The 12,033-nt window shown below is 32.8% G+C and overlaps 5 protein-coding genes across 5 annotated transcripts; 3 read left to right on the top strand and 2 right to left on the bottom strand.

Annotated features, from left to right (window-relative positions):
- Nucleotides 1–197: 197 nt before the first annotated feature.
- On the top strand, nt 198–2,390 carry BX664DRAFT_72094 (RIO1 family-domain-containing protein). Its single transcript, XM_051549706.1, has 9 exons — nt 198–310; nt 374–515; nt 596–709; nt 774–828; nt 906–1,115; nt 1,187–1,378; nt 1,443–1,611; nt 1,676–1,837; nt 1,916–2,390. The coding sequence occupies exons 1-9, from the start codon at nt 248–250 to the stop codon at nt 2,318–2,320; spliced, it is 1,512 nt and encodes a 503-aa protein (XP_051403289.1). The 5' UTR covers nt 198–247; the 3' UTR covers nt 2,321–2,390.
- Nucleotides 2,391–2,521: 131 nt separating this feature from the next.
- On the top strand, nt 2,522–5,196 carry BX664DRAFT_325485 (polyadenylate binding protein). The gene is made up of 6 exons (XM_051544036.1): nt 2,522–2,916; nt 2,983–3,301; nt 3,379–3,865; nt 3,973–4,170; nt 4,241–4,779; nt 4,856–5,196. The coding sequence occupies exons 1-6, from the start codon at nt 2,586–2,588 to the stop codon at nt 5,040–5,042; spliced, it is 2,061 nt and encodes a 686-aa protein (XP_051403290.1). The 5' UTR covers nt 2,522–2,585; the 3' UTR covers nt 5,043–5,196.
- Nucleotides 5,197–5,453: 257 nt separating this feature from the next.
- Nucleotides 5,454–6,460, top strand: BX664DRAFT_370700 (4-dihydrotrisporin dehydrogenase; the record flags this gene model as incomplete). The annotated part of the gene is made up of 5 exons (XM_051548644.1): nt 5,454–5,648; nt 5,705–5,802; nt 5,881–6,132; nt 6,230–6,245; nt 6,320–6,460. The coding sequence occupies 5 exons, from the start codon at nt 5,454–5,456 to the stop codon at nt 6,458–6,460; spliced, it is 702 nt and encodes a 233-aa protein (XP_051403291.1).
- A 656-nt stretch (nt 6,461–7,116) lies between these two features.
- Nucleotides 7,117–7,972, bottom strand: BX664DRAFT_325487 (uncharacterized protein). Its single transcript, XM_051544037.1, has 2 exons — nt 7,884–7,972; nt 7,117–7,823 (listed from the first exon to the last, which is right to left on the bottom strand). The coding sequence occupies exons 1-2, from the start codon at nt 7,909–7,911 to the stop codon at nt 7,249–7,251; spliced, it is 603 nt and encodes a 200-aa protein (XP_051403292.1). The 5' UTR covers nt 7,912–7,972; the 3' UTR covers nt 7,117–7,248.
- Nucleotides 7,973–8,997: 1,025 nt separating this feature from the next.
- Nucleotides 8,998–11,917, bottom strand: BX664DRAFT_292366 (beta-lactamase-like protein). The gene is made up of 6 exons (XM_051541986.1): nt 11,757–11,917; nt 11,301–11,693; nt 11,102–11,238; nt 9,853–11,018; nt 9,309–9,758; nt 8,998–9,201 (listed from the first exon to the last, which is right to left on the bottom strand). Exons 1-6 carry the CDS (start codon nt 11,903–11,905, stop codon nt 9,109–9,111), a joined length of 2,388 nt encoding a protein of 795 aa, XP_051403293.1. The 5' UTR covers nt 11,906–11,917; the 3' UTR covers nt 8,998–9,108.
- Between the last annotated feature and the right edge of the window lie 116 nt (nt 11,918–12,033).

Genomic DNA, 12,033 nt, shown 5'->3' on the forward strand with positions numbered 1-12,033 from the left:
ATACGATGATGATCACTTTTGAGTGAGTTAAAGTGCTGTTTGAAAGCAGAGAAAAAAAAAGCATTTTTATTGGCTAATTTTTACCTAGGGGAAGTAAACCGAAAGGGGTGAAAAGACTTCCAAAGAAAAAAGTGGCTGAGGATCAAACTGGAAAGAAAAAGTTCAGAAGGAAGAAAAAAAAAAAAAGAGTGCGATCCCTTTCTTCTTCTTATTATTAATTATCTTCCCTTTTTATTATTAGATCGGTATGAAGTTAGATGCCAATGCTCTTCGTTACATGTCAGCAGACGACTTCCGGGTACTTACAGCGGTAATTATTTTAACTAATAGGATATAAAAAAAAAAGATCAAACTCATACTTTTATTTCAATAGGTTGAAATTGCAAGCAAGAATCATGAATTAGTTCCTCTCAGTTTGATCGCTCAAATATCTCAACTTCGTCATGGTGGCAGTCATAAGCTTGTGGGCGATCTTGCTAAACGAAAACTTTTGGGTCGAGTACAGAATGCTAGTTGTAAGTTGGATAGTTCGAAAACAAATGTCAACGATCTACTTTTATTCAAAAGTAGTAATGACCTTTATGTTTACATATAGATGACGGTTATCGATTGACTTATGGTGGATATGATTATTTGGCATTAAAGACTTTTTCAAAACGTGGAAGTGTTTATTCTGTTGGTAACCAGATTGGTGTGGGCAAAGAATCAGGTAATAAGAAAGAGTTTAGAAAGCATAATGGTATTCTTATGTTCATTGTTCTATTTCCAAATAGATATTTATCTTGTGGCTGATGAAGAAGAAAATCAACATATTTTAAAGTTACAAAGGTATATATATGATTTTTTTTTTGTTTTTCTTAAAAAGAGAGCTATATTTTTTTTTTTTGATGAATTATTTTGTATAGATTGGGCCGTATGTCTTTCCGTACAATCAAATCAAAGCGTGATTATCTTCAAAATCGAAAATCAGCTTCTTGGATGTACATGTCCCGTTTAGCTGCCATGAAAGAATTTGCTTTTATGAAAGTCTTGCATGAAAATGGATTCCCTGTACCAACTCCTATTGATCAAAGTCGTCACTGTGTTGTTATGGAATTGATTGATGCCTTTCCTTTGTAATTATATCAAACAAGAAAAAAAAATTATAAATTTCTAATATTGAATTCCTTTTTTTTTTTATATATAGACGACAAATCGATGAAGTCGCTGATCCTGGTAAATTATATTCAGATTTGATGAGTCTTATTGTCAAATTGGCTCAATATGGCTTAATCCATGGTGATTTCAATGAATTCAATATTTTGATCAAAAGTAATGGTGATCCTGTTTTGATTGATTTCCCTCAAATGGTTTCCATTTCTCATCCAAATGCTGAATAGTAGGTTTATTTGTTTTATATTTTGAATCTTCTTTCCTTACCCTTTTTTTTTTATACAACCTAGTTACTTTAATCGAGATGTGGAATGTATTCGAACTTTCTTCCGACGTCGCTTTGGTTACGAAAGTGTACTTTATCCCAAATTACATGTAGATGTCAACCGAGAATTTAGTTTGGATGTACAGGTGGCTGCCAGTGGATTCAGCAAGAAAATGCAAGATGAATTGGAAAAGGTAACTTACCATCATTTATTAGATTGTCCATATATTTAATCTCTTTTATTCCTAATGTTTAAAGTATCAAGAAGAAATTCAAGAACAAGAAAGAAAATCTGGAAACGAAGAAGAATCAAGTGATGACGATGACGACGATGAAGAAGAAGACAGTGAATCAGAAGAACAAGATGACACTTTGAATCATGATATACCCCAAGAACTTACTGAAGAAGAGAAATTACAAGTAAAAAAAAAAAAAAAAAAAAAAAAAAAAAAGAAAAAGAACTGTATAATGAATACTGATGATATGATGATGGATTAGGAACATTTACGAAATCTTCGACTTGGAAATACAGAACCAATTGAAAGTGAAGAAGAAGAAGAAGAAGAAGAAGAAGAAGAGGAAGAAGAAGAAGAGGTAGATTATGATAGCGACCAAGTGGATGTGGGATCTGATCCAGAGGATGAATTATTGGAATTGAACAACCGGGACTTCAAAGCGCATCGTGACACCAAACCAATGCAAAAGAAACCTATCAGAGTGACAGCTAAACCAACCAAGGAAGAATTGATCAAGGAAAAGGTATCACGCGGGTTAAAGGCACAAGGTAGCAAACAACAATACAAACAACTAGTCAAAAGGAATCAAACGAAAGGACGAGTAAAACGCAAGAATATGGATATTATCAAACATGCTAGAGGTGGTAATGGTGGTATTTTTGATTAGTGTCATTATCTCTTTAGTTTAGAAAATTTTACAGTGTATAAATAAAAAGCATCATTGACTATACTTTATGTGGCTGACTTCAAAACAAAAAAAAAATAATAATGTCCAAAGAAAAAAAAAAAAAAAAAACTTTTCTTTTGTTCTTGTCTATATTCTTTTTTTTTTTTCTTTACCTTTTTTTTTTTTTTTTTTTTTTTTTTTTTTTTTTTTTCCTCCTTTACATCTTTTGTTTGTTTGGGCGTGTTGTGTATATTCTAATAGTGACATGACAGGAACTTCATCACCTGCTGTACAACAAAGGCATAGTATGGAGTCTTTGGGGCCACGTGGGTTATCGACAAAACAACAAGAAGAGATTGCCCTTGCTCAAGGACAAGCAGCACATTTATCTCATCAACAACGACGATCTTCTGGTACAACCTATGGTCAAACATCTTCTCTCTATGTTGGTGAACTTGATTCTACTGTGGATGAAGCCATGTTAATGGACATCTTTTCTGCCATTGGACCTGTGGAAAATATTCGTATATGTCGAGATGCTATCACTAATCGAAGTTTAGGCTATGCTTACGTCAATTTTTGTACTGAAATCGATGGTAATATTTTAAAAAAAAGGCAGTAATATAAAAATATTAATAGTTTTATTAATTGTTTATACTTAGGTGCACGAGCGGTTCAAACACTGAATTATACTTTGATTAAGGGGAAACCATGCAGGATAATGTGGACACAAAACGAAAACAACAACAATAAATCCAAAATAATGACTGGTAACATCTTTATCAAGAATCTTGATCCCTTGGTCACCACTAAATCTCTTTTGGATACCTTTTCATTATATGGTCATATTACTTCCTGCAAAATTGTGACGGATGAACGTGGACGATCCAAAGGCTATGGTTTTGTTCATTATGATACAACAGATTCAGCTGAACGTGCTATCAACCATGTCAATGGCATGACATTGTACGATAGGGAAATGTAAGATGAAAAGATAAATTATTATGATTCTTCAATTTCCTTTTTTTTTCTTTTCTTTGACGATTTTCTATTATTAGCTTTGTTGGACATCATATTCCGAAACAAGAACGAATACAAAGGATGGAGGAAGCTAAACAAAGATATACCAATGTCTATGTCAAGAACTTGGTGGCCGATATCACTGAAGAAGAACTCAAAGAACTCTTTGGAGGATTTGGTCAGATTGCCTCAGTATTGATTCAACGAGACGAACATGGCATATCACGTGGATTTGGATTTGTGAATTTTGAACGACATGAAGATGCAGAAAAGGCGGTCTCCCAAATGCACGCAACGGAATACATTGGTAAACGACTCTTTGTGTCCCGGGCTCAAAAAAGATCTGAAAGAGAAGAAGAATTACGGAAGCAACACGATCAATCACGACATGAAAAATCATCCAAGTACCATGGTGTCAATCTTTATGTGAAGAACCTTGCAGATGATATGGACGATGAAATACTTAAGGACCTCTTTTCAAAGTTTGGAACAATTACAAGTGCCAAAATCATGCGGGATGAAAAGGTGATTATCAAAAAAAAAAAAAAAAAGGATTCAGATTATAGATCCTCAAAGCTTTAAACTTTATTTTATTTTATTTTATTTTATTTTGTTTTGTTTTTTTTCTCTAGACCAGTCAATCGAAAGGATTCGGATTTGTTTGTTTCACTACGCCTGATGAAGCCAGTAAAGCAGTAGCAGAAATGAATGGTGAAACAATCATGAACAAAACTATTTATGTGGCCTTAGCTCAGAAGAAAGAAGATCGGCGTCATCAATTGGAAGCACAAATGTCACACCAAAGAAGTCAACTTATGCACCTACAACAAGTAAAAATCATGATGGAATAGGAATGCAAATGGGATGCTCAATCAAATCATATATTGTTTATCTTTCTAGCCTTTCGTTCCAGTACCAATCAACTATATGAATACCGGTCCAATCTACTATGATCCATACCCTCACAGTTACCCTCAACCTGGCGTGATGACTCCAAGACCAATGAGATGGAATCATCCTCCTCCTACAATGATGAAACAAGGTTATATGACAGGACCTCTTCAGTATCCAAGTTATAACAATCTAGCTCAACATATTCCTCGACCTCCACATCATATATATGATAGCAATGGCCACATGTCTCCTCCTCCACCACCACCACCACCTCCTTCTTCTTCAAGTACTTCTATCACTACACAACCATCCGCCTCGATGCACTCAATGACAACAACATCATCATCATCACCAACATCACGACCTACAAGACGATCCTCTGAAACAATTACTAATCAAATAGACGATATTGACACTAACAATGATGCAATCAGGGCGAATGTGGATCAAAACGTCGATGAATCTGAGTTAACTATGGAAAAACTCTCGGAATATCCATTGGAAATGCAAAAGCAAATGCTGGGTGAACGAATTTACAAAGTTGTGTATGTGAACTTTATCAATAATGGTTTGCATTAGTAATCTCACTATAGATTTTTTTTTTTTTATATATTAACATAGAAATACAAAGTATGCTATGATATCTGGCAAAGTGACTGGAATGTTATTGGAAATGGATGTGGAAGATTTAGTATACTTGATCAAGCATAATACTCTATTGGAAGAAAAGATGCAGGAAGCTGTGGCTGTTTTGGAGCAGCATCAACAACAAGAAAAAACTACGACGAAGACACAAGCGGATCTATAGTGACTCCGGTCTATCTTCACTTCTTCTTTTTCTTTCTTTCTTTTTCTTTCTTTTTTTCTAGGAGTTAGATTTGTGTAGTTAGTTGGTTAGTTAGTTAGTTACTCAGTTTTTTTTAGTTAGTAGTAGCTGTGGTTAAGAAGTAAATCCTTCTTCTGATCTTTTACTTTTCTTTTTTTTTTTTGTTGTATATCATTTAATAAAACAAGGTTTTGTCTACAACGCTTTTTTTTACCCTATTTGTGGTATGGCATCGGTATTTCTATATGTTTGACTGACCGATACTCCATGCCCGAATGAATACCCGAAGATTATATAAAATACCTGTCATTTTTTTTTCTCTCTTCCTTTTTTTTTTTCCTTTTTCTTTTCTCTTTTATTTTTTATTTCTTTTTTTATAAAACAATAGTAATCATGTCTCAAACATATCTTATTACGGGTGCTTCTCGTGGTCTTGGTCTTGAATTTGTGAAACAACTCTCAGCTCAAGGTCATACGGTGATTGCTACCGCACGTCAACCTGGTCAATCTGAAGCTTTATCCAGTCTTGTCGATAACAAAAAAGTATTTACTGTTCCTTTGGACACTACAAATAAAGATTCTATCAAGGTAAATATCATCACTTTAGGAGAAAAAAAAAGATGATCCAACCATTTTATTTTTAGAGCGCGTTTGAAAAAATCAAAACCATTTCAGATGGTGTGGATGTCCTAATTAATAATTCTGGTATCGCTGGACCTCGTGAATTCGATGTTCTTAACGTGTAAAGTAGTATAAAAAGCAGGATGTACCCTTTTTAATTATTTTATTTTCGATCATCTTTTTTTTTTTTTTTCACTAGTCCTGGGGAAACATATACTGAAGTCTTCAATACCAATGTGATTGGTACTTCAGATGTCACTCAAGCAGCTATACCTTTGTTACGTCAAAAGAATACGCGAAAGATCATCAATATCTCCTCCATCGTTGGTTCTGTTCAACTGAATATTTGTGGTGGTGGGATACCTGCCTATGGTGTCTCCAAAGCTGCTGAAAACTATTTGACCAAAGCTTTTTCTAGTGCTCTCAAGGATGAAAACTTTATTGTTGTTGCGTAAGAACAAAAAGAAAAATAATCAGATCTTATGATGATGATTTTTATATGAATACTTTTTCTTCTGTATTTTTTTTTTACCTTTGATGCATCGTAGTGTCCATCCTGGTTGGGTAACTATAAAAAAAAAAGAGAGGGAGAGTTTCTATTTTTCGATGATCATTAACTTATACTCAATTTTGTTTAGGTCAAGACTGACATGGGTGGTAGTAGTGCTTCTATTACGACTGACGTCTCCATTGCTGGCATTATCAATGAAATCAACAAGCTTACCAAAGAAAAGAATGGTACATACTTTGATTACTCTGGAAAGACTCTTCCTTTCTAGTTTAGTTAATTTATACATTTAATAACACATATAAACAATAAAGAGCGCTATATAAACCCAACGTTGAATAATAGTGATGATATAAGGGGAGTGAAGGGTGAATCATGAAAAAAACAAATGACTATCTAACGGATTTCTTTATGACTATATGTTCGTTATTAGTAATATGCTAGTTTTACACTTGATCAAGACTGAACACTCTCCAATAGAATTAAAAAATAGCCAAGAACATCAAATAGCTGAAGTTATAACATCAGTTAAAACAGACCAATGGAGTGATATCAAAAGCGTTACTAATATGCACGAAAATAAAGTTTTTTTTTTTTTTTTTTTTAATTTATTTTATTTACTGTTTTTTTTTTTTTTTTTTTTTTTTTTTTTTTTTTAATTTATTTTATTTACTGTTTTTTTTTTTTTTTTTTTTTTTTTTTTTTTTTTTTCCCTAGAATGGATGATGAATAATGTATCTTAAAGTTGAGCCTTTCTACTGTTACTTGAAGGGAGTGATTTGAATAGTTGGATATTTTTTCATTTATCTATTTTGATAATCTACCATGGGATATGATTAGTTTTACAGTAAGGGCTTCAACTAGAAGAAATAACAGTTTAGCTTGTATGACATTGAACTAGATCAGCAGATAATAGTAGATAAAAAAAAATGGGTAAAAATTATAAAAATTTATTTCAAATATATATATATAAAACAAGACATCATGACATAACAATATGTGTCACCAAAATAATAAGGATAGCAATAATCACGATGAATAAAATCAAAAAACAAGATACTATTGAGTCACAATATTAGAATCGTTGGTATTGACACGAATAGAGGAGGGAGGATCAGCGCTGAGGACATGGGTAGGTGGAGGTGCATCAGTAAAGACATCGACAGTTTGTTGATAGTAAGACTTGGCAGGACTGTTCCATTCTGTTTCCAAATCATCCACAATATCGCCTAATCGGGAGCCGCTTGCTACAATGGTTCGACATAAAGATTCGATCATTTTGTCCTTGCTTTCGATTCTTGGTCGGATTTCCACTCTTACTCGTTCTACATTGTAATCACTAACGAAAAAGGATTTGCAATAGTTGTAATAAGATTGTTCAGCGTCTGGATAATATTGCAAGTCGATCACAAGTTCTGTATGTGTGTGAAAAGTGGAAGGTTTTTTGTTGGCACCTAGGGTTGAGAATAATCCATTTTCAAGTTCTAAATCCTTATGATCACGCATCCAATCCAATATCTGTTGACGAGTACCATAAAATAACCACTTGTTTGTATTATTGCCAGTCGCTAATGTTATCTTTTTGGATAATAATGGAGGTGCTACCAAATGTCCAACTGTTCCAGTAGACGATTCTAAAAGAAGAAATATTATTTAATGCAATATAGAAAAGTACTATTCTTTTTCTTATTTACCCATTTCATAACCATATTTTAAAGCCATTAGTTTTGTTGAGTAATAGAAAAAAAAAAAGAAAAAGAAAAAGAAAAAGAAAGGAGGGAAGGGAAAACAGCAATGCATATCCTTTTTTCCTTCTGAGCCAAAAGGAAAAAAGAAAAAAAAAAACTGAGTTTGAATACAATCGAATCATGTCCACGGAACGAATTTCCTGTCTTTCTACAAAATAAAAAAGATGTTTGTTTGAGGCTAAAAAAGAAAAATGGGTTGTTCACATAGTCATATGATTCTCCTGTCATTTGAAACGAACAAAATGAGAGAAATCATTCTTTTTCGTTTACTTTTCTTTTTTTTTTTTTTTTTCCCTTTTCTTCCTTTCTTTTTCTCATTCTTCCATATAAAGAAAAAAAAGATGACAGGTCAAAAATCATGCATTCGAATAAAGAAAACCAATTATTGTCGAGTTCAATTTATAGAAGATGGTCCTGATCATCTTGAAATTACTCCACCATCCTCACCTATTGTTTCTCCTGTAGATGTAATGGAAGGTAAAAAAAAAATTATTGATATTATATTTGTGTATGGTTTCTCATTGAAACTTTATGAACTATGATGAATAGAGGAAGTATCATATGAACATTATTATCAACAAGAAAGAAAACGAAATTATCTGTTATCTTTACAAATACAAAATCTTCAAGTACAATTGATTGACAAAGATCAAAAATTAAAAATGGTAAATTAAAAAAAAAAAAAAAACCTGATTGTAACTCATGCATGATTCTTTTTTTATTATTATTATTTTTTTTATTATTATTATTGTTATTATTATTATTTGATGGGATAAAAAAAAAAAAGAGGAATGATGATGAATACAAGTATACTAAAGTGAGTCGCCTTGTAGATGACCTGATTTGTTTATCAAATAATAATAAGAAGAAAGGAGAATGTGTTCCAACTATAGAAAGTATATATGATCATCTAAAACTTGTACGTTTCAACTTGATGGTTGCACAACAAAAACAGGAACCAAAATACCATGATGACCACAACTACATGATTATAGATTACTGAATTTTCAAATCATATTCCCCAGTAAATTCCATATGATACCAATACAATAATAAAGGTGTTTTAAACAATGTTTTTTATTATCCATGATTATATATATAAAAAAAAAAGATCAATATATACACAAAATTTTGAAAAAAAAAAAGATATAAATATGGCTAAAAATGATGATCACAGAATAGCATGTTGAGAATATAATAGAGATCTAATTCTATAATAATCCATAGAAAGTATCCCTTCTACTAATAATTGTCCAGTTCCAGTCTAAATAGATAAATAGTAATTATAATAATAATAAAAATAAAAATAAAAAAAAAAACATATGAGATTTCATTCATTATTGTTGATTACTTTTTTTTTTTTCTTCTTACCTTTCGTACAACCACATGGTCATTACAAACAAGCATCCCTTCATCCTTAAATTCCGCTGATATCCCTTCATTTTGTAGTACCCGTTTGAATTCTGTCAAACGTATATCACCTACAAAAATTGTTGGTTCTGTTTTCTTCTTCTGGAGTGATTGTATATCCGTGGTGGTCATTATAAGCTCATCATCAGCCATATCTAAAGATGGAGTGGTAGAATCTTCCTTAAAATGTATACGTCCAGATACCCGTGCTAATTCATAGTCGTCCAGTTTGGAAAAGAAAAGCGAGTTCACCAATCCATCTGTTAGTCGTACACGATAAACATTTGTTGCTGCTGATACATTTAGTACTTCTCCGATATTGGGCGTAAAGATTTCCTTGGTGAATTGATTCATCGATAAACATGCTTGTTCCAAATCTTTTGTTGCTTCTTCTTGACCATGAATAATGATCTATATATGTATATTAATAATAATAATAATAATAAAAAAAAAAGGTTAAGAATAATATTCCCAATTTTTTTTTTTTTTTTTTTTTTGAAATTACCATCTTCCTTGGTGCAATTTGAGGTAGAATAGTTTTGATAGATCTACCATCTGATAATCCTTCCAAATCAATATACTGTAAATGACATTGAACTTGAACATGCTGTACACTGGAGATATATTTGGTTGGTAAAGTATTTCGAGCCGGTAATACTGGTCCATTGATAATATCCATAGCGTCTTTTGTATCCGATGATCCACCAAAATTTGCACCACTACCACCAGTATCAAGTCTATTTTCCAAAGCAATTCTTGTCATGTCTGTTGGTGGAATATATTGATCTGGTTGGATAGCTTCACCATAATCATCCATCTTCTTGCGTCTTTCATGATATGGAAACATATGATAACTTTGAGCTTGTTTGAAGAATCCACCAGATCTACCGCTATCACGTACATATAAATCATGCTGTTTCACTAAGAGTTCATCCATGGGATCATCTGCTTCATCCAAATCAGAACTATCCGATTCATCTTCTTCCATAATAGTCTTGCTTCTTGCAATCATAGCTGCCTGAGCTGCTTCTCGTTCTTGTTTTGCCCGTTGAGTTGCTTCATATTCTTGTAATTCCATACCTTCCAAAGGTACCCGTTTGAATAAAGTCAAATCCATTTCTGTTTTATAATCTAAGGTTGGTTGTATGATTGCTTTGTTGATTGATTGTTGATCACCTTTTGTTTGGGTTTCCCATTCATCATAAATTTGTCTCCCCAGTGATCCAGGAGGTGCTCGTTCAGTCAATAATAACGTATTCTTGATATGGTGTGGTTGTTGTTGTGTTGATGTATCCAGTGTCATCCATCGTGCAAACAAATCCCGTGCGAATCCAGTTTCCAAGCTATAATTACTTGCAATAACCACTTTGGGACCAGGGTAATTTTCCAAATCTTCTAATTTGTGACATAACCGTACATATTTGAATTCAAAGGGATTTTCACGCGTCTGAGAAAAATGTTTGGTCAAGTCATTTCCCATCCATTCCAACATAATCTTAGCAAAGTGAATCGTGTGGTAACTGGTATTGCTAAGCATGATCAAAGGATAATTGTTGAGTTGTTGCTTTGTCCATTGTTGATCCAAAAGATAGGCAAGTTCAAGTACACGTGCAGCTGAATCAGATGGAAGTAATACGGATCCTCCATTCGATAAAGTTGTATTCATCGTATCTGGTATCAAAAAAAAAAAAAAAAAGGAGGAGTCAATATTTTCGAAAAAAAAGGAATTCAGATTGAATGTATTCTTTTTTTACCAAACATTGCAGTATAACGATCTCTTCTTGGAGGACTAAGTATTTCTGCATTTAAAGCATCAGTAATCAATAAAGAGGGTCGAGCCAAGGAATTCAAGACAACACCGTCTGTCAAAAGAACAGTACCATCCAGATGACTATCAAGTAAATAAAAATAAAAAATAAGTATGTCATTCCTATAGATATTATCATTCTTTACCGTTCTTTTCTATGATTAAAATCAACAGCATATACAATATCGTTGGTATCTTGCTTGATCTTCCATATAGTTCCACCAACAGTATGAGCAGCAGCATAAGCAGTGATAGTGATACCTTGACATTTACCAGGTAAAGCACAAGGTTGAGAGTATCGAAGAGAGTTAATATTATCAAAAGCATTATCCACGTCTTCAAGACTAAAAGTCGTAAAATCCATTTCGTTCGTTTTACTTTGATAAATGTCGTACATACACATTTTACCCATATTGACTACTGGCATTGTGGAATAGACAGGACATTGTAATCCCAAGTGTCGTTTCGCGTATGTATAACCACCAAGATGAGGAAGATCAGAGTGTGATAATAAGACAATATCTATTTGTTTGGCAATTCTATGATATATAGAGAAATATAAGCAAGAAAGATTATTTTTTTTTTTTTTTTGTAGTAATTACTTTTTCAAAGGAGATAAGTCTTGGGTATTAAAGTGATCAGACCAACCACAATCGAGAAGGATCTTGACTTCATCTATTTCTAACAAGTAGCAAAGAGCGTCTTCGTTTTTGGCACCAGAAAGAGGAGTGAATTTTATATAACTTGCCATGAAAACCTTAAGACAGGGACAAAAGACGAAAAGAAAAGACACATCAAAAACTTTTTTTTTTAAAGGAAAAAAAAAAAAAGTGGATCGGAAACTGAAAACCACTGAAGATTATCACAAAAAAAAAAAAA

Source organism: Halteromyces radiatus, assembly GCF_025201355.1.
Source record: "Halteromyces radiatus strain CBS 162.75 chromosome Unknown BX664scaffold_2, whole genome shotgun sequence".
Lineage (NCBI taxonomy): Eukaryota > Fungi > Mucoromycota > Mucoromycetes > Mucorales > Cunninghamellaceae > Halteromyces > Halteromyces radiatus.

Excerpts from the sequence above, each read along its gene's own strand:
- BX664DRAFT_325487 (XM_051544037.1), bottom strand. The coding sequence starts at position 7,911 with ATGGCTTTAAAATATGGTTATGAAATGG. Across the intron at positions 7,824-7,883 it reads AAAATATGGTTATGAAATGG|AATCGTCTACTGGAACAGTT; the intron begins GTAAATAAGAAA and ends TTCTTCTTTTAG.
- BX664DRAFT_72094 (XM_051549706.1), top strand. The coding sequence starts at position 248 with ATGAAGTTAGATGCCAATGCTCTTCGTTACATGTCAGCAGACGACTTC. Across the intron at positions 311-373 it reads ACTTCCGGGTACTTACAGCG|GTTGAAATTGCAAGCAAGAA; the intron begins GTAATTATTTTA and ends TTATTTCAATAG. Across the intron at positions 1,612-1,675 it reads TGCAAGATGAATTGGAAAAG|TATCAAGAAGAAATTCAAGA; the intron begins GTAACTTACCAT and ends TAATGTTTAAAG.
- BX664DRAFT_292366 (XM_051541986.1), bottom strand. The coding sequence starts at position 11,905 with ATGGCAAGTTATATAAAATTCACTCCTCTTTCTGGTGCCAAAAACGAA. Across the intron at positions 11,694-11,756 it reads GACTTATCTCCTTTGAAAAA|AATTGCCAAACAAATAGATA; the intron begins GTAATTACTACA and ends TATATATCATAG. Across the intron at positions 11,239-11,300 it reads TTTAATCATAGAAAAGAACG|TCATCTGGATGGTACTGTTC; the intron begins GTAAAGAATGAT and ends TTTACTTGATAG.
- BX664DRAFT_325485 (XM_051544036.1), top strand. The coding sequence starts at position 2,586 with ATGACAGGAACTTCATCACCTGCTGTACAACAAAGGCATAGTATGGAG. Across the intron at positions 3,302-3,378 it reads ACATTGTACGATAGGGAAAT|CTTTGTTGGACATCATATTC; the intron begins GTAAGATGAAAA and ends TTCTATTATTAG. Across the intron at positions 3,866-3,972 it reads AAATCATGCGGGATGAAAAG|ACCAGTCAATCGAAAGGATT; the intron begins GTGATTATCAAA and ends TTTTTTCTCTAG.